We start from the raw sequence: 20,380 nt of genomic DNA, 5'->3' as shown, positions 1-20,380 counted from the left end.
TCTACTATTTTTGTGCTTTTGCTAGTCAACAGTCTTTGTTGCTTCCTCCAGCAGGTAAGAGTACGTTGCTGAAGGACATGTGAATATAATTTGTCTGTTTTGAGACATATTCAAAAAATATGTTAAACTAGCACAAGCACCCAAAACTTCTCTCAGACTATGTTGAACCTAAAAAACTCTCACACTACTCTCAGATGCAGAAAATATTTTGACTAAACACAACTCTCTCACATGAAGAACAACTTGCCTCAACAACTCTCACCTTCAGCAACTTCAATATACATATTTAGCAGCAAAACATTGCTCCTCTCACTCTCATACAATCTCAGCAGTACATTTGCACATCATTATGTCAAGTAAGGGTCTCCTCACTCTCTAATTAGTTGTTTAGTGTATATAGCTGCTTTAAAAAGTGTTGCTTGCATTGTTTTAGTGTATATGCCATTTCCTAATAAAATATTTGTTTGTATTAGGCAAATATATTTGTTTCCTGATAAGATATTTGTTTGTATTAAAATATGTATATTTGTTTCCTTATAAAAAATACGTATATTTATATTTATATTTATACAACTATATAATTAAATATTTATATATACATATTTTTATTTATATATTTATAAAACTATATAATTAAATAATTAAATATTTATATAAATATTTTTATATTTATACAACTATATATATAAATACTTATATAAATATATAAATATTTAATTATATAGTTGTATAAATAGGCTAAATATAAATATATTTATATAAATATTTAATTATATAGTTGTATAAATAGGCTAAATATATAAATATATTTATATTTATATATTAAATTAGATGATATGTCTAATTTGATTGATCATGATTATATTCACATTAGTGTTTTTCTTTTTCTTTTTTTGTCTGATGAACCCTGCTCTATGTTATTTCATCAATAGTAGTGTAATAGGGTATGGCATTAATTTAAAATTACTTGAATGATGTTGTTACATAATTGCACTCATTCATTTGCACATCCTCATGACTTTTGTTGTTTGGTTTGATATTTTTATTTATATTTTTGTTAGAGCTGAGTTTCAATTTTGTAATGGGGGTGAGTTTTGTCTTCAGTTTTTTTATTTGTTTGAGTATGAAATTATAATGATTGAGTGTGTTTGTATGTGATGTGGGGTGAGTATATGCAATTGTTACACTTTTAGAAGTTGTGATTCTTGTACTTTGAGTAGATAGAAAAGGTTTTGTAATTGATGTGAAATGAAAGAGATCAAATATGTCACTAACATAAATTTAGTTGGCTCTCTAATAGGTGCACAATCTTTGAAGAATATTGACATAAATGTATACTTCGGTGGACCCCTTTACAATCCTGAAGGGATTGACGGATTCCCATTTAGAGGGGAGGGTATCGAATGCTACTACATGATGTTACGTCGTAAGTTGAAGACGTTGACTGATTTGAAGAGGAAAATAATGGACGAATTGAAATTGAACCCTGCTTGGTATGACATCAAGATTATTTATCGTTGCCCACAAGAAGTTCTTCATGAACGGATAAATTATGGGTATATGGCGATTAAAGAAGATAAACATGTAAAGATGATGTTTAATAGGATCCAGAAAATGCCCCAAGTAAATGCTGCTGAGTTGTATGTAAGTTTGGAGGCGAGTGTAGACAACAGTACTGAGGTGGTGCAAGAAACATCTACGGCTTTACAATTTACAACCCTAGATGATGGATGCACTACAATGGGAGGGTATGCAATGGGAGGTTATACGCTCTCATCTCAAGATTATGTTGCGAATACTGGTGGAACCCTCTACTCTCAAGAGACACATTTAGAGGAGGAAGACGAAGACGAAGACGAAGACGAAGATCATGCTGCGAATGATGGTGAAAATAATGATGATATGGATCAGTACGAAGAGAGGATTGAGCGAGGTGACTTTGAGAACGATGTGGATGAGCATGAAGTCGTTCCTAATTTTGAAGAGGAAAATATGGAGTACCATGATGAAGGTGATGCAGATGATGATGATATTGGTGTCCAGCATGATACAGATACGACCACTGGCTACAGACCTCCTGCGGACTCATTCTACGCAAATACTTGGGAAAATATGGTTGATCCTTCACGTCTTCAGATACCATATCTTTGTACTTGGCAAGATGGGATGCATTTTTGTAAAGGGTTGACTTTTGCAAATAAAGCTGCGGTGAAGCGTGCATTGATAATATACGCAGCAAAGGATAATAGAAATTTCTCCATCCAAAGGTCGAGCACAACTGAATTGTGCGCCGCATGCATTGACGACAATTGCAAGTGGTACGTTGGGGCATACATGAAGCCTAAATTCAATGGTCTGTGGATGGTCACGTCTTATGTGGGTCCACACAGTTGTATACCCTTTGGGCTGCGAAGAGATGGTAGAATGATGGATTCTAATTTTGTTGCATCAGAAATTGTGGGAAGATTGCGAAAAAAGCACACTGCTACTGTTGATGAGCTTTGGGAGATCATCCGTACTAAGTATGATCATGAGCTTTCTTACTATAAAGTATGGGACGCAAAACAAAAGGCAATTGCTAAGATTTTTGGGGATTGGGAGGAGTCTTACCAAAGGTTGCGAAAGTTGTTGTTGGCATACTTGGATCAGGATTCGGGTACCCAGTATAGCTATCACACCATACCTAAGCCATTAGAAGGTACTACGTTACTGCGCTATGTATATTGGGCATTCGCTCCATGCATTGCTGCATTCCAGTATTGCAGGCCAGTGATCAGTATTGATGGAACTCATTTATATGGTAAATACAAAGGGGTATTGATGATTGCAATGGCAACCGATGCTAATCAAAAGGTTTTGCCTATCGCCTTTGCTGTTGTGGACAAGGAGTCAGGGGCTAGTTGGGGGTGGTTTTTAGAGTGTCTCAGGACTTCGATAGAGCGTGTTATTGAAAACAAGGATATTTGCATTATTTCTGACCGACATAAAGGTATCAAATGCGCCATTCGAGAGTGGCCTAGAGGGCAAGGCGGAAGAGAACGGGTATATCATCGATATTGCCTTCGACATGTTGCTAGCAACTTCAACACACATTTTAATAACCCGACTCTAAAGGCATTGGCCTTGAAAGCTGGATATGCGACTTGTGATGCTAAATTTGTGTCTATAATGCAAACCATTAAGGAGGCCGAGATTAATTTACTGAGGGGTGTAGACCCTACTGATCGCCGGATTATACGTTATATGCCATACACATATCTAATGAGTGAGGATGTAGACAAATGGACCCAGTCACATGATGGTGGAAGACGTTACGGGGCAATGACAACCAATATCTCTGAGTGCTTTAATGGGGTTCTTAAAGGTGCCCGCGGTTTGCCAATTGCTGCAATGGTTGAGTTCACTTATTTTAAACTTGTTGCATATTTCCACGATCGACATAAACAAATTACTTCTGATCTCTCTCGAGGTAAGGTGTGGAGTGATTATGCAATGGAGATCTATAACAAAAATGAGCAGAAAATTGCAGGACACACTCTGAGGAATTATAATCATGCAGAGGGTATATATCAAGTGGTTACCCCGTATAACGACCATAGAGCTGGAGGGGGAAATCACAGTCATGATGTGCGCATATTTGATAGAACCTGTGGTTGTGGAAAGTGGCAAAACTTGAAGATCCCTTGTTCACATGCAATTAAAGTTCTTAAAAGTCTGCATCTCGATGCGCCCAGCTATATTGACCCATGTTACAGTCTGAACAACGCCATTCTCACATATTCACATAATTTTGTGGTGCCAAAGTCAGAGTCATTATGGACAGACGTTCGCGGACCACGGTGGGTGCCTGACCCACGATTGTTGCGGGCCAAAGGTCGTCCTACGATGTCAAGAATAAGGAATGAAATGGATGGGGTACGGCGAGAACGGGGAAGCCGGAGGGAAGATCCGGAGTTGAGGGAGATTCAACCGAGGCAACGATGTAGAGTGTGTCATCAAGAGGGGCATAACCGTAGATGCTGTCCCAATTCCCATGGGGCTTCGACAAGTGGTAGTGCTATGAACTAGGCAAGTGACGTCACTGTTTTTATATAATATACTCAGAATGTCATTTGGTTTTTGTTCTTTGCATTTGGAAACTAATAACCGTATTTCATGTTTGTCAGGCAAGCGGAGACTTGATTTTCGTAAGTGACATTGTACGTGGGACTTGTCGTTATCTTCTGTATGGACAAGCTAGGTGATTATGTAGAGTATGTTGTATCAGTATGGACAAGTGTTAGGTGACTATGTATAATATGTTATATCCGCTAGGCGAATATGTAGACTATGTTGTATTAAAGGTTTTGTTATTTTGTTTATTGTTGTAAATTACGAATAATTGAACTCTTTGCTATCCATTTTACTCGTTACATTAGTTGCGTGATGCAGCTCTTTCCTATAATACGAACAATGATACTTTGGCAAGTTCAACCACAAGGCCCTTCTAGTATTGAACTGCCATTGTGTGCTAAGACTTTTGTCCAACAATAATTTTATTGAATAGTTACTGTTTTAATTTGGTTGTAGAACTTTAATGTATGCTCCCTTCGCCTATCATATGCTAGTATGTAGTTGTTTGATGTGTTCTGGACCCTGCAAAATTTGCTGTAGGGGAGAAAACTAATTCTGGTCCATGCACCTGCGGCAAAAAAAAAAAAAAATTCCATCCAAAAGAACTCAAGTATCTAAGACTCGATTTCTATTTATGGAAACCGAGTATAAAATACTCGAGTTCTATTGGGATTTTTTTTTCCTTTTTTTTTTTACCCCAATTTGAGAACTAAAAAACGTATAAAATACTCGAGTTTTATCGGGATTTTTTTTTCCTTTTTTTTTTTACCCCAATTTGAGAACTAAAAAACGTATAAAATACTCGAGTTCTATTGGGATTTTTTTTTCCTTTTTTTTTTTACCCCAATTTGAGAACTAAAAAACGTATAAAATACTCGAGTTCTATCGGGATTTTTTTTCCTTTTTTTTTTACCCAATTTGAGAACTAAAAAACGTATAAATACTCGAGTTCTATTGGATTTTTTTTTTTTTTTTTACCCCAATTTGAGAACTAAAAACGTATAAAATACTCGAGTTTTATCGGGATTTTTTCCTTTTTTTTTTTTACCCCAATTTGAGAACTAAAAAACGTAAAATTAGAGAGTTCTATTGGGATTTTTTTTTCCTTTTTTTTTTTACCCCAATTTGAGAACTAAAAAACGTATAAAATACTCGAGTTTTATCGGGATTTTTTTTTCCTTTTTTTTTTTACCCCAATTTGAGAACTAAAAAACGTATAAAATACTCGAGTTCTATTGGGATTTTTTTTTCCTTTTTTTTTTTACCCCAATTTGAGAACTAAAAAACGTAATTTAATGTGGTAAATAATTCTGGTCACCTGCGGCCAAAAAAGAAAAAAAAAAATTCCCAGTGGAACTCGAGTATGTTATACTCGGTTTCCATAAATGGAAATCGAGTCTCTAAGACTCGATTTCCATTTATGGAAACCGAGTATAAAATACTCGAGTTCTACTGGGATTCCTTTAATTCCCAGTAAAACTCGAGTATGTTATACTCGGTTTCCATAAATGGAAATCGAGTCTTAGAGTCTCGATTTCCATTTATGGAAATCGAGTATAACATACTCGATTTCCATTTATGGTAACCCATCAAACTAGAGTTCTACTGGATTTTTTTTTCAAATTTTTTTTATTACCATTGAGAACTATTTTCAGGTAATTTTTTACTAAACCACCAACATCGAAGAGTAAATACCTTGTAAATCCAAAAATATAACTGAAATGAACAAAATAAAATTATACAATCTGGTTTTTTAGTTTTCAATTGCCAACATATAAGTAACCCAACCCTGTAAATCCAAAAAAAAAAGAAAACGAAAAGAAAATCAACATTGTTATGGAATTAACAAGACTATACTTATCATTTGAATCCAAATCCATCCAAAAGAGTTGACATTGTTTAAATTCAATAAAATACTGGCAATCTTTACAAGAATGAAGCTTATTTTGACATGCTTGCCAAATACTTACAATAAGAGATGAATCTGTTTAAATAGTTGAGGTCACAATAAAGAAAAGTACCAAAAACTAAACAACCCAAGCTGCATAATGAAAACACACACGATACCTTTATTTTATTTGATGCTTCAAATCCATCCAGCTGGTTGAGAAGCTCCAGCATAGTCCGCTGCACTTCACTGTCACCATTGCCACTACCAGTTTAAATGCAGAAAGTAAAAGGGTACACGAGGCAAACCTCCTTTATCTCTTTAATTTGCTGGTCAAGACCGCCAATCATGTCATATGTGGAATCTGGAACCTTTTCAACTTTCATGAGGTTGACCAATGGATCAACTTTGCTTTGCAAGATTAAATGAAGCACATAACTGTCATTACGGAGAGCAACTCTTGTTGATGGAGTTATCTTGGGATATCGATATCGATATTTTTATCAATGTCAACAACATATTTCCGTTCAAGATGAACCTGGGAAACAAGATGAGATTGTTTAGATAAAAATGTATTCAAACTGTTTTCAAACCATCTCTTATTAACAAAAAGGCACTCCTAAGGCACTCCTTGTGCATGTAATAGTCTATTCTCTTGCTAAAATATCATTACGTTTCAAAAAAATAAATAATTAAGGCACAGCTGCAAATTTACAATAATTAAACACATATTACATAAAAATGTATCACAAAAGAATATTTAACAAAATAAACAGAGATGCCAGTGGTATTTAAAAAACTTCAACAAAGTGTAGGCACCCCCATGTGCTTCATAATCCATACAAAGAACAGAGCTGTTGGCTGTGTGTGAAGAACAAAGCCACGGATCAATTATATTCAGGGTGGTGGAGTGAAACAAAACATTAACATGGACACACACTACTTCCATAGCTTCCGCAATGACATGTTTTCCTCAGTCTCCTTCTTCATTACCTTTGCCACTACCATCTCAAAATCTTCTTGTGTTACATTAACCCTCCTCTCCCACAGAGCAAACATCCCAGATTCTGTGCACACAGCCTGCAACAAAAATAAAACGAAAAAAATCTGTGACAATATGATTATGCACAGAGAAAACACACAATCTTTCACTTTTGAAGACTTTAATAGCCCAGTGCAATAGGTCGTTATGGAATTAACAAGACTATACTTATCATTCTATCCAAATCCATCCAAAAGAGTTGAGATTGTTTAAATTCAATAAAATACTGGCAATCTTTACAAGAATGAAGCTTATTTTTTACATGCTTGGCAAATACTTACAATAAGTTCCAAAATCTGTTTAAATAGTTGATGTCACAATAAAGAAAAGTACCAAAAACTAAACAACCCAAGCTGCATAATGAAAACACACAGGATACCTTTATTTTATTTGATGCTTCAAATCCATCCAGCTGGTTGAGAAGCTCCAGCATAGTCCGCTGCACTTCACTGTCACCATTGCCACTACCAGTTTAAATGCAGAAACTAAAACGGTACACGAGGCAAACCTCCTTTATCTCTTTAATTTGCTGGTCAAGACCGCCAATCATGTCATATGTGGAATCTGGGACCTTTTCAACTTTCATGAGGTTGACCAATGGATCAACTTTGCTTTGCAAGATTAAATGAAGCACATAACTGTCATTACGGAGAGCAACTCTTGTTGATGGAGTTATCTTGGTGATATCGATATTTTTATCAATGTCAACAACATATTTCCGTTCAAGATGAACCTGGGAAACAAGATGAGATTGTTTAGATAAAAATGTATTCAAACTGTTATCAAACCATCTCTTATTAACAAAAAGGCACTCCTAAGGCACTCCTTGTGCATGTAATACTCTATTCCCTTGCTAAAATATCATTACTTTTGAAAAAAATAAATAGTTATGGCACAGCTGCAAATTTACAATTGAGTGCATTCATATAGGAATATTACTTACCTTAACTAAAACGTTATTCTTCCCCATTACTTTGACAAATAGTGTGTATATATATAACTTTAAAATGGCATCAATGTTAATATAAATGTGCTAATTTCGACTTTCAACATTTAAATCAAGTTAATTTTATTCTTAGAAATTGGTTTTAAAAGTGTATGAACAAAATTGATTTGAAAGTCGAGGGACAAAATTGATACTATTAAATGTGGGGAAAAGATAACGATGCTCTATATAGAATTAAGGTTTAGGAACTATTTTTAAAAGCATCTGATAAAAAAATTGGGAGATACTTTTTGTCCTTAAAAATGATTTGGTAAGAAATAATCTAAGGGCATCTGTTAACAAAACCCAACTAAAACTAAAACTGTGACAAATTTATAAAAACCAACAAATTGTAGTTTGGCCATTTTATTATTATTATTATTTTTTTTTGGAGGGTGGCCATTTTATTAAAGTTACTAAAAAAATTCACACCTAATGATGACATTGGCTTGATTTTGAAAGTTAAGTGATTAAATTGATACAAATAGTATGTCTAAAAAAAAAAATATTGATACAATTATACAAATAGTAGTTGAGTGTTAAATTAAATTTAGCCCAAATAGTTTGAAACCAAGTTAGCAATTTAACATTCCATTTATTTTATTTGTTTACAAATCCTTTTTCTTTTTTTGGGTAAAGAATCTACAAATCTAGTTCAAAGTTTACATCTGTCGTTGCCAATGGTTGCAAGTTTCAGAACAGCAACAACAACCATCTTTGATGCAACCACTATCACATACAAAATTTTAAGATTCATTCCAAGAAGGTTCGTGGTAGGCACCCCAACTTTCAATGTACTTAGTCTAACACAATACTAGCTGTGTCAGCCAAAAAATAATAATAATAATTAACAACCAAAGCAGTAGTAGCTAGCTACCGGTGGGTTTTACGTCATTCTGGGAGGCTACCATGTCATACTTGAATGTATTTTCTGAATTTAGGCTTCATTTATTTAGCACACTTCATACATTCAATAACTCTGTTGGATTTATGGTAAAATGATATCTACAACCAGGTTTTCAAAAGGGGGTATAATCAAACAGTCCCTGAACTCCTGCCTTCATGTTTTCCTTACATTATATGGCTTTCGAAAGCATAAATGCATGTTGTCGGGGTTCTGCAATCATTAGTAAAGGAGAACAAATTGCTAGAACAAGATTTTCAATTACAGCCTTAATTTCAAGTAATACCTATAATTCTATTTAAATTATATACATGAGGACAACTACCTGGCTCACAACAGGCCACCTTATCTCCTAGGCTTTTTTACAAGTAAAAAAAAAATTGAAACAGTGGAGGAATCTTCAATGAAGAATATGGGTGAATCAATCAATTCCACCTCTTAGAATTCTTCGTTCCTTTTGATTTTTGTTTTGCCTGCTGAAATGCTTGCCTTTTCTGCTTCTTCAGGGCTTCCTTCTCGGCCTATTAGAGGAACAAAATCTAAATTTCAACTCAGATTGCTACAGCAGAAGCTTATGAAGCTATATCATTTCCTTTCCTGTTTCATAATGCTGGTAATAATAACAACAATGCTTACCTTAGACATCTTGGATTTGGCATTAATTTTAGGAGCCTTCAGCATATCAGCTCGGCCTCACGTTCTAGCTCCCTCATCCTCGCATCAAGATTTTTCTCAAGATAATACTGTAATATATACACAAGGTCATAAAGTACTAATAAATTTAGCAATTGGATAATTGCACTGCATGGAGGACAACGTCCAGACTCCCACTAAGCTATGCACATGGGATATGATAATTTTATTTTATTTTTCATTTATAGTTGCATAATGGGCTTAACAATGTCAATAATGTATCTCATGATATGATCACAAATTAGGCCTCAATGGGCTTAACAGACAAGCATACATATTTACACAGGCACAAGTGCAACCCTATGCCAGGAAAAAAATTACACATGTAGATCACTGGATGCATTGAAATAGATCCAGTTTAAGTCATACATCTAACTTCCAAATGATACATAAAATCCACAAAATATTTGTGTCTTCCACCCTTCCTAGAATCTCCTTGGGTCCAACTAAAACTCAACAAATAATCTTTTTTTAGACAAAGGGGTGGAAAAGAAACACCAAAAACCATGCTGAAAAATCAGAACACTGGAATTAAGAATGACATAGACAAAATCATGTAATGGTTTTTAGTTGTATATTTTGTCTATCATCTCAGCAGTTTTCATTCAGGAAATCACAAGACTTTGTCCAAAAATCCTCAAACTATCACCGGAAATGAAATCCACCAGATTGTGCTGCACTTTCTTATTTCCATTAAACTACAATAGTACTCTTTAACATTATGAAATATATACAAGAGACTAGGAAATTCATGCTGTTGATAATTTCTGCTTTCCATTAAAGTACAATACTACTCTAGTGTATATACAAGAGACTAAGAAAATTATAAATTAATTTTCCAGTTAAAGTTTTTTTGGGAATTTTTTTTTCTTGATAGGTACATGTTCCAGTTAAAGATCTGAAGCACAAAACAGAACTTGTTATGGCACACATAAATGCCAGATATATGTCCACTACGAGAGAATACAAAATCGCATAAGAGCATACAGTTTTAGCTTACCTTCTCACCACCACTCAAAAGAGAAACCTTTCTATCAAGCATATCAGCTTTAAAATTACAACGCCCAAGGAGTCCCTTTATGTCATCACTTCTCCAGTCCTCTGCAGCTTCTACTACTGTCTCAAGCACTGTTTTATTGAAATGAAGTGCCTCAGCCTAAAATAGATGCGGGTCAGTGTCAGTTAGCACAAGCAAAAAATTAGCAAAACATACAAACTGCCAATTATATAAAAATATATATGAAGTACATGTATATGTTTGTAAAACCATTGGAGCTTAGAATTAAGCATGAAAAAGTAGAAACACCATGATCATTAGATAAATGGGAGATACAACATTGTAGACACTAACACACCTGATTTTGCTCAAAATAGTTTGGCAGGACATTATGCTCCCCAAGCAAAACTTCACCCCCTCTTGGCTTCTCTAAATCCAAATGATAATTTCGGCAAAGTGCTTTTTCCACATCCATTTGGGCCAATTATGGCAAGTTTTTCTCCCCTTTCAATTGTAAGATTTGCCTTGTTCAAGAGCACCTGACACACAACTCATCAATTTCATAAAACATAAAAAATCAGAAATAGATAATTCAATGTTTCTAGAACCCTCTTCCTAGTTTGATTAAGTATATCAATTCACCTTATCTCCAAAGCCAAATTCCAAGTTATTAATTGTTACAACAGATCTTCCACTTCTTCCATGCTCAGGGAACCTTACTTTCATTTGTTTCCGTTGAAATGGCTTCTCTACTAATTCCTCTTCTTGAAGTCTCTCCAGCTTCTGTTGTCACCCAAAAGCAATCAGAGAGAGTTAGGAAGGAATTACAGCAGCCAGAAAATAGCATGAATGATCCAGGCTCCTGGAGTAGCTGTAATTCTTCCCTAAGCCTTCTCACTGTCAATTTTTTAGATAACGTCATTGACCAAATCCTAACCAAAACTCAAGAAAGTAAAAAATATATATGTAGAAACATAAAATAAAATTACTGCAATTGAGTAGATGCAATATTTCTGTGTTATGCAATCAACTTTAAATAAATCCATCAATGTTAATGACTAGCCACCCATCCTAATTCCTAAATGAAGAGAATAATAAAAAAAGGAATGAAAAATAAGTTAGTGTTTAGCATCCCATGACAACCATATCCACCCATTACAATGCCATGACATTTGAGCCAAAACATTGATTAAATGACATCCTGATAACTAAATAGAAGTTGCAGACTCGCCATAAAGCACATAACTTTCTGATATAGGAATTTTTTTACTCTATGTAAAAAAAAGGGTGTGATAAATTTACAAGTAATATAATTACATTAGGAAATCAAAGTGACTCAAGCAGCGCATGACGCTTCATGACAACTGTAATACAATGAATAAAGTCGAAAATCATACAAAGTGAAACCCAATAGAGCTAACTTTAATGCTAAAAAACTCTGCACAGTGACACAACAACTTACTGCAAGAGCCTTAGCTGAATCTCCTTCAGTTAAAATGAAGGTACATTTATCAGCAACCCACATAAAAAGCCTACAAAAATTTTGAAGCTACGGCTGCATAAATATAAATTGAGTTTGTTTTTCTGATAAAAATCTCGTTATGCTAATTCAAGGTTGCAATATTTGGGAAACAAGCATACCTTTTTATTCAATTAAGGTTTCAAAACCTTCATTCAGATTAGCTCCAACATTAGTGCAGCTACTTGAACGTGAGAGGTAGGGTCCAAGGAAACCGATGAAAAGGCTGATGAGGTTCTAAAGTTGGATATTCTGGATTGTTGGACTCCAGAAAATCATTACAGATGGTCTAAACCCAACATGTTTAACACTCAGATTCAGTCCATCCGTAGTGATTTTTTGGCGTCCAACAATCCAAAATATCCTACTTTAGAACCTCATCAGCCTTTTCATCAGTTTCCTTGGACCCTACCTCTCACGTTCATTCATCTGCACTAATATCCACTGCATGTGATTGAATCCCCACCTACAAAGAGTCATACAGTAGTCTGTGAGATATATACATAATTACTTCCCTAGCTAAGATCATATACCAAGAGCTCAGGCAACTAAAGGGTACAAACCATCAGAGGATAGGATGGCCCCATAACATGTGACTGTTCAGTACGACGTGGGGGAAAATAAACAGCATCTCTTTGAATTCCATATTTACAAGAGTCCTGCAAATCAGATTGTTTAAGAATGAATAGATACAAGTCAACAGTTTGAAAGATATTTGAAGAGAATGCACAAACCTCTAATCTCTAAAGCCCAAATACTGATCAGCAGAGAATGCACATATACATAGGGAATTTTTTTTTTTTTTTGAAAAGAAGAATTGGTTAACTATTTCACATTCTACCGTAGATATCCTAAAAATTCTATAAAAGCATGAAAGCATGATATGGTGGATGGAGGGGAGGCACATGAAATGAAAAGAGAATATGCCCATCTTTGGCACTTGGCAGGCCCCCAAACTATGGAGCAAGCTCATTATAGATAAGTGGACCACTAACAAACGAGTGGATTTTTTCATCCTCTAGTACTTTTTTTTTTTTTGTTGATCATCTCATCCTATGGTACTTTGATAAAGACATTTCCTTCCCCTCACTAATAGACAAAAACCTAATTAGGTTACTCATCTTTATTGGTTGGAAAGGACATTGTGCATTAAAGGGTCCCTTTCTTCAGTACTTATTTGATACATTTTGCCACCCCTTTGAAACTGCCTGTCTTACAATTACAGCAATGTCATAGGAAAACACCAAAACCTTCCTCCCCCCCCCCCCCCCCCCCAAAAAAAAGAAAAGGGCTTTCCTTTTAATTTCTACAACCCATCATCAAGCCTATGGTTTATTGGCCAAATAACTTAGACCAACTCAGAATGTAGATATTACAAAGGATATAGGAAATAAAGACAACTAGACAACAGTCATTTATCTTAATATGCGCGTAGTTGCTTGGTAGGATGAAATATCTATTCGAGGGCACTTCTTTGACGTTACTTTCACCTTAGCTTCTACGGCCATTAACCTACATACATGTTGCATTATTTATTAATTTATAGTTGATTTAATTATTTCTATAGAATTCAGGCAAGCCATGTCCATGCAGGGAATCATTAAAGGACCTGCTTCTTGCATTTTATAAGATTAAACTTAGAGAGTGGGTTTAGTTAATAGATAACATACAATTATATATAGAGTAGTGCTCATGCAACAACACCAAGGATAAGCTTACAAACTTACAATGAAATAACTGCTTTGCTAATGTATCAGTAGGCATATATTCTGCAACAAGTAACCTCTCATCACCGTCACAGCAACAACCAAGTTCATCATTTACCCAGCTGACCCAGCCTTAACCAAGCTTAAACATTAAAAATAAAAGGAAAAGGGGAGGTGAAGAAAAGAATAATCAATATAGACAATGCTAACTCCAACTGGTATGACACAATCCTTGTTTTCAATGAGTGTCTTGATTTTATATTTTTCTTTTTCTTTTTATCCTTTTCAATTTTAATTGTAGATCTTCCACATCCACATTCCTTGATTTCTTCTTATGTCAAATGTGGTTAGAGATATATTAACAAAAGCAAATTTTTTTAGGGAAAACAAGTGAAGAAAGAAAAATTATGGAACATTTGTGTAAAATGATATCAGTTACCTAACCGGATCAATCCAAACCAGCCTTAACACAAGCTCAAACATTATAAAGGAAAAAGGCACATAAGAAATAGACACACTTTTAAAGAATCTATTATAAGGATTCTAAGTGTAAAGCAAAGAGTGCCGTTAAAGATACAAAAGTATACTTGCTAAATGCATATAAATGCAGAGGCAGTAATACTATGGAAAACACACAAATAGAGATACATACAACCCCTGAGTCAAGCCATATCAGATAAAATCAATATTATGTTAGGTATAAAGCCAAGGATTGATGCATACCATCAGGTGTATCTTCTCCTAGAGGGGGTACTATGTTATTCTCAGGCATTCTTTCTTGCAGTCCAGATAAATTTCCATTTCCATCCACAAGTCTCTTCCATGTCCATTTCTACCTGCCAGAATTACATGTAAAATGAATCTTAGATCAAAGCAATTAAAACACTGACTAAAAAGTTCTGCTTTCCATAGGAAATTAATTAATAAGAAGCACAACACCAAACAATGAGAGGCTATACGAGATATATAGATACACAAACAGAGTAGATTTTACAATTTTTTTCCTTAAAAGGCTAAACTATTCCTATAAATTATACAGCAAAAGAAATGATCTGTCAGGAAGATTGCACTAAATATAAGCACCAACTATTCTGTATAAATAAAAGTGAAGAAAGCTTTAAATTCATACTGACAAATCTTGAGTGGTATGGAAACTAATTTTGATTGGTCCGGATTGAGATGACTATAACAGCCCTAAAATCCAAAAAAAAATAAATACAAATAAAATCATTCCTCAATTTTGAGATAAGTTTTTCTACTTCATGCAGAGAATTACTAAATGCCATCATTGGGACCCCAACAAAGACACCTTTTACCATGACCAGGAAAAAGCAAGCAACACAATTGAACCACTAGACCATTCTTGCGCTAGAGCATCATTTAAACAGACTTTACATGCAGGATGCCACCTAATAAAATGTATACCAATTTGAACAGGAAATTTGACAGCTTCACAATAACATAGAAGAACACCTTCCTCAAAATATGACAGCTCAGAAGCACACCGAGACCTTACACACAAACAAGACACTGAAAACTACACAAGTAAGCTTGGCAAAACAAGTGCCACCAGCACAATTGACCTTACACCTGACACATTGCCACAGGGACTTTTCATAACTCACTCATAAGTCATTCCTAATATCTGAAACACGTATATTAAGCTTTCAGATACCTTTTTTGAATCTTACGCCGTCTCGTATAATGAGGAGGAGGTCTTGCATGTCCTTCGTCAGATGCCTCAGGCCCAACATTGTGTCCATGTTTGTGCCCCCCTGTCCCACACGGAGGTGCCTTTGATATGCGTTTAGGCCGAGCTTCAGCCGCTGTAGGTAACCCAACCGCCTGCTCAGCCTGAACATGGGGTGCGTCAATGGCTGAAGAAGGGGTACTAAACGAACTATGGGAGGGTGGCTCCTGCTGCATGTCAGGTGGGGTACCCAGGTCAAAGGATGGAATGGGTGACAGCTGAAGAAATGACTGTGGGGTGGGTGGACGGACGTCAGACCCATCACAAGGAAGTGGGGTGGGTGGAGGGATGGTGGGGCAAGGAGATGGATGGGGGGTGGGTGAAGGGATGGTGGGCGTAGGGGCTGGATGTGGGCTACGTGAAGGGATGGTGGGCGTAGGGGCTGGATGTGAGCTAGGTGAAGGGATGGTGGGCGTAGGAGCTGAATGTGGGTTGGGTGAAGGGATGGTGACGGTAGGGGATGGATGTGGGGTGGATGAAGGTATGGTGGGGCTGGCAGATGCATGTGAGGTGGATGCAGAGGGATCGGGGGCAGGGACAAGCTGGGGGGTAGCAACAAGCGGACGAGATTGACATCCGGCCGGAGCTGTGCTCGTGCTTGGGCCGGTAGGCATAGCTGCCTCCTCAATCGGGGCCTCAGGGATAGGAGGTTGGACACGTGTCATCGCCTGCACTGCCGTCAGCACCTCAGTAATGTCGTTGTGGTCCTCGGTGCCCACTGGATGACGCCTCAACAAACGGACATATCCTTCAATCTGCACATGGAAAAACCACACATATTAGACCTGCAATACGAAATCAACAATGCCAATTGATAATAAAATAAATGTTGGTTCTGCTACTAATAATTGCAAATTAAAGGGAGATGAAGTGCTAAGCAAAAAATGTAGTAACAAACATCATGCTCTCTAAACAGTGGTTTCATGGTAAGACACACAATCTATAACATGTAGAAGACATTGAGAAGTTACCAGCAGAGTCACTACAGCACCAGGCCTATCGATGAACCTCCGAGTCACCCTTTTGAACCAGTCGTGGTACTCGTGCTCTGGAGGCATATCACCAAGCACAGCTTCGCAACGCCGATCAAAGCGATTACCCCACTCAAGGATATGCGCAGCATGCTTCTGCATCCAATTAACACCGATCTTCCCCCTCAAATCAATGCCATGAAGCACTTTGTCAGTGTTAACAGCGCGGGGAATTTCTTGGATCATCCCGAATTGACGAACAACACGATCCGGTGTATGTTTCTCTACTAGGTGGAAACATACAAGCGGCACCCTTGCCGTCCATACGGCCCTCCCTGCAACACACCACGGCGGGAGGTCGTCAAAATGAGCTTCATATGGCTGCCACACCACCTACAATAGCCAAAAAAGAAGTACACAACACATTAGGGAACAATGTTTATATTTCAAAGTTCACGAAACCTATATGGACGTTCGTAAAAGCGTAAAATAAGGCATTTTCATACCTGGTCTGGCAACATGGAAGCTAGTTGCTCGCGATACCTGTCCCTGAAGATGTGGGCGGGCCTATTTTTCTTGTTTGGGACCCACAACCACCTACAATCAAGAAGAATGGATCAATAAGTACTGAGATAATGTTAAAACTATAATGTAATCACATATATTAAATTAAAGGAAATATACGGAAATTGAAATTTGAGGGCACTTTGTAATCACTTAAGATGAAGAAATAAGAGGAAATTGAAAGTAAGGTGGAGGGTGAGGTCATGTGAATTGCAATAGTAATTAATTCAAAGTTAGCTTTTTTATACTTTTTATTTATTTATAATTTTATATGCTTATATTTCTTTATATATTATGAGTCAACATCCATATAATTTATTGAGTCTTAAAACTATAAGTCCATATTTCAACTAATATATCAATTTCAAGTCTAAAACTCTACCCAATAATTATAATAATACTATTGATTCTCAAAAAAAAAAAAAAAAAAAACTATTAAAACAATTTTTCTATTAAAATATTCTTAAAAAATTACTATTAAAAAACAGAAATATAAAAGCTCAAGTTAAATATTGCAGTACTAGTTTTATTACTTATATATTACGTGTGGACCCACATAAACAAAGCCTAAAACTTTTTTTTTCAAGTCTCTTTGTCATTTCCAACAACTAGTCACATGCTAGGTTCACAAAACAAGAAAGAAAACACAAAACAAGGCAATGAAAATTCAAAATAGAATTGAAGAAGGACTAGCGAACGAAGAGAAAGAAGAAGAAGAAGAAAAAGAAGAAAGAAGAAAAAGAAGATGAAGTAGCAATAGCAACTGCCTCGCCTCAGCCTCTCTATCTCTCTGTGACTTTGTCTCGCCTCTCCTAAATTTCCTTACTTTTTTCTTTTTTTCTTTTTTCCTTCATCTTTCAGACTTTCACTTTCTCTGTTAGGTTTTTCTGAGTTTTCTTCTTCTTCTTCTTGATTTACATGGGTCATGGGCTTAATTTTTCAACATATGTGTAAATATATGGGCTGTAAATGTACTTCATAAGGGGGGCTGGCTGGGCTAGGAATTCACGAGGGGGGCCTAAGCTAAAAACTAAGGTGGGGCAAGCTTTTTTTTTTTTTTTAAAAAAAAAAATTTAAGCTACTAATTAATTTTTTTTTTGTTTTTGTTTTTTGGGGCCCAAGGGGGCCCAGGCTCCCTTAGGCCCTCACTTGGGTCCGTCCCTAATTTAGAGGCAACAAATTATGAACCAACTTACCAAACCCATAAGCATGTGTTGTAAAAGCCATAAATTCTGGTTGGTTCGCTATCCAGTAATAGTGTCTTCTTCCTTGTGAGGCACGCAAACAAAAATGATATCTATGTCAATGTGTGTGCTTCGTAGTTTTCTTTTTTTTCTTTTTTTCCTAGTCAGAGTAACCATTTTAAGAGAACCTAACAATTGCAGTTAATTTCCAAGGTACGTCATCACGTTGGTTTGAAACCCAAACCATCTTCTAGCTTAATTGGCAGCTGTTTTAATTTATAAATGTTTACTGTATACTCCAAAGCCCCAATAGCATGGTGTGAGCTGGAATACATAGCTGTTTAAATTTGCTTCTTACTTCAATATAATTCACTTTGAAACTTTAACAAAGAGATAAGGTTTGGTGCTGAACGTGAAGGACATTGAATGTTTTACATTCCCATCCATTAAATTGTTCCACACAACTTGACTGAAAAGCTCATATTGCTAATAGCTTTCACACTAGTGTTTTATTTTGATCTTTCTTAAATACAGTCCTAATGAATCAGGATGGGCCACATATATTCTCAATTATATATTTCTTTGTTCTAGGGGTTTCTGTTGAACTTTATATTCTGAGTCATAATGCTAACTCTCTTTACATGAAAACATCCAACTATATAAGTAACATATTATATTCCTTTTTGATTGGCCTTCCAACTGAGTTTTCTCTACTTCTTTTAATCATTACTCGAGTTCGATATCTTCTCTTGCTTCTTATAGGCACAATCCCCAAGTTCCAAACTGAAAAGGAATATTTAGATTTATATTGTTTGAAATGGCTTTCATCTTGAATAGACAAATCATTGGTGGGATTGTGGCTGCATTGTTGACAGGCTCAATCCTAGTGGAAATATGCAAATAAAGATGGTAAAACAAATTTCCACATATAGATGCATTTGTGTGTGTGTGTGTGTGTAATGCATTCTAGTTGTCAAATATAGAATCATATTGGGAATCAATTATTATTATTATATTCTTTTTTTGGTATTGTGCATCATAATGTGCAGACATTTTGAAAATTTATATAATACTATAATTCATATAATAATTATACATATATAATAAAATTAAAGCATTTATGCTGATTCACCTCTTACTCATTATATGTAGTGTCTTTTACATTCTTTATAAATAACCTAAAGACTCTCTCTATGAGTGTTACTGATTACAATAAAACCTTTATAAAAAACCTAAAGAGACTACGACTTCAAATAGCAAATAAAATTCCTCAAGAAGAAGTTAGAACCAAATAGAAAAAGAACTCAAAACATAATATAAGACTCGTGCTTTGGTGAAGACAGTATGTTATAGCAGTATGAGGTAGAGACTTACTTCAGGGATAGTGGACCACGTACTGGAGGACCGTAAGCACCCACTGGCGGGCCTCGCTCAACTGTCGGGCACAAATAGGGGAACCTGGCCCATGCCCAGTACTGGAGCAACAGCAAGCACCCACCAATCTGACCGGTGTCCTCGCTTGCCCTGCATAGCTCTCGATACAACCATGCAAGGCAAGCACTTCCCCAACTGTACCTCCGTGGATTGTGAAGGTTTTCCAATTGCTGCACCCACATTAGATGCACCCTATCGCCGGATTTGTCCATGAATATTGTGTCCCCCAATAGCGCTAGGATGTAGCATCGTGCGTACTTATGCAGCTGATCCTCTTCAGCATCAGGCGGCAATGGGTTAGCAACTTCCTCCAAAAGGCGGTTGATGAGAATCCTCTGCCCATCAAGTTGCTTATGGTTATTTTGAGTTACAAGTTGAAAACCAAGGAAGTCCCGGCACACATTCACCCAAGTTTTTTGTGTGCTCCCTGATATAGCGTCACCATCAACAGGAAGCCCGAGAAGAACCTCCACATCCTGCAATGTGATGGTCACCTCACCATGTGGCATGTGAAAGGTGTGAGTCTCGGGCCGCCATCGCTCCACTAAGGCCGTTATCAGGCCATTGTCAATCTCTCTACCTGGGACCCACAGGAGTCCCTCCAAACCAACTGTGGTGATGATGTTCCTC

At 36.3% G+C, this 20,380-nt stretch overlaps 4 protein-coding genes and 1 long non-coding RNA gene across 5 annotated transcripts; 1 reads left to right on the top strand and 4 right to left on the bottom strand.

Moving 5' to 3' along the window:
* Positions 1-1,356: 1,356 nt before the first annotated feature.
* LOC115973555 lies at positions 1,357-4,443 on the top strand. Its single transcript, XM_031093819.1, has 2 exons — positions 1,357-4,068; positions 4,167-4,443. The coding sequence occupies exon 1, from the start codon at positions 1,414-1,416 to the stop codon at positions 4,066-4,068; it is 2,655 nt and encodes an 884-aa protein (XP_030949679.1). The 5' UTR covers positions 1,357-1,413; the 3' UTR covers positions 4,167-4,443.
* Positions 4,444-5,866: 1,423 nt separating this feature from the next.
* LOC115973556 (26S proteasome regulatory subunit 8 homolog A-like) lies at positions 5,867-8,013 on the bottom strand. Its single transcript, XM_031093820.1, has 5 exons — positions 7,987-8,013; positions 7,552-7,776; positions 6,995-7,081; positions 6,310-6,477; positions 5,867-5,902 (listed from the first exon to the last, which is right to left on the bottom strand). Exons 1-5 carry the CDS (start codon positions 8,011-8,013, stop codon positions 5,867-5,869), a joined length of 543 nt encoding a protein of 180 aa, XP_030949680.1.
* Positions 8,014-9,404: 1,391 nt separating this feature from the next.
* On the bottom strand, positions 9,405-9,781 carry LOC115973554. Its single transcript, XR_004087771.1, has 2 exons — positions 9,569-9,781; positions 9,405-9,453 (listed from the first exon to the last, which is right to left on the bottom strand). It is a non-coding gene; the product is annotated as an uncharacterized LOC115973554 (long non-coding RNA).
* A 1,640-nt stretch (positions 9,782-11,421) lies between these two features.
* LOC115973553 (vegetative cell wall protein gp1-like) lies at positions 11,422-16,321 on the bottom strand. Its single transcript, XM_031093818.1, has 3 exons — positions 15,523-16,321; positions 14,571-14,683; positions 11,422-11,512 (listed from the first exon to the last, which is right to left on the bottom strand). Exons 1-2 carry the CDS (start codon positions 16,260-16,262, stop codon positions 14,680-14,682), a joined length of 744 nt encoding a protein of 247 aa, XP_030949678.1. The 5' UTR covers positions 16,263-16,321; the 3' UTR covers positions 11,422-11,512; positions 14,571-14,679.
* Positions 16,322-16,376: 55 nt separating this feature from the next.
* Positions 16,377-20,259, bottom strand: LOC115973552 (serine/threonine-protein phosphatase 7 long form homolog). The gene is made up of 4 exons (XM_031093817.1): positions 19,691-20,259; positions 17,075-17,165; positions 16,569-16,961; positions 16,377-16,382 (listed from the first exon to the last, which is right to left on the bottom strand). The coding sequence occupies exons 1-4, from the start codon at positions 20,257-20,259 to the stop codon at positions 16,377-16,379; spliced, it is 1,059 nt and encodes a 352-aa protein (XP_030949677.1).
* Positions 20,260-20,380: the final 121 nt, after the last annotated feature.

The sequence above is a fragment of the Quercus lobata genome, unplaced genomic scaffold, assembly GCF_001633185.2.
Source record: "Quercus lobata isolate SW786 unplaced genomic scaffold, ValleyOak3.0 Primary Assembly Scq3eQI_2017, whole genome shotgun sequence".
Classification (NCBI taxonomy): domain Eukaryota; kingdom Viridiplantae; phylum Streptophyta; class Magnoliopsida; order Fagales; family Fagaceae; genus Quercus; species Quercus lobata.
This window is presented reverse-complemented; position numbering and strand designations above follow the sequence as displayed.

Coding starts and splice junctions, on each gene's coding strand:
- LOC115973555 (XM_031093819.1), top strand. CDS start 1,414: ATGATGTTACGTCGTAAGTTGAAGACGTTGACTGATTTGAAGAGGAAA.
- LOC115973556 (XM_031093820.1), bottom strand. CDS start 8,013: ATGGGGAAGAATAACGTTTTAGTTAAG. Junction 7,777..7,986: donor AGAATAACGTTTTAGTTAAG/GTAAGTAATATT, acceptor CTTGTTTCCCAG/GTTCATCTTGAACGGAAATA. Junction 6,478..6,994: donor TTGAGATGGTAGTGGCAAAG/GTAATGAAGAAG, acceptor CGATATCCCAAG/ATAACTCCATCAACAAGAGT.
- LOC115973553 (XM_031093818.1), bottom strand. CDS start 16,262: ATGACACGTGTCCAACCTCCTATCCCTGAGGCCCCGATTGAGGAGGCA.
- LOC115973552 (XM_031093817.1), bottom strand. CDS start 20,259: ATGCCACATGGTGAGGTGACCATCACATTGCAGGATGTGGAGGTTCTT. Junction 17,166..19,690: donor CGTGGTCCACTATCCCTGAA/GTAAGTCTCTAC, acceptor TCTTGATTGTAG/GTGGTTGTGGGTCCCAAACA. Junction 16,962..17,074: donor CTTCCATGTTGCCAGACCAG/GTATGAAAATGC, acceptor TGGCTATTGTAG/GTGGTGTGGCAGCCATATGA.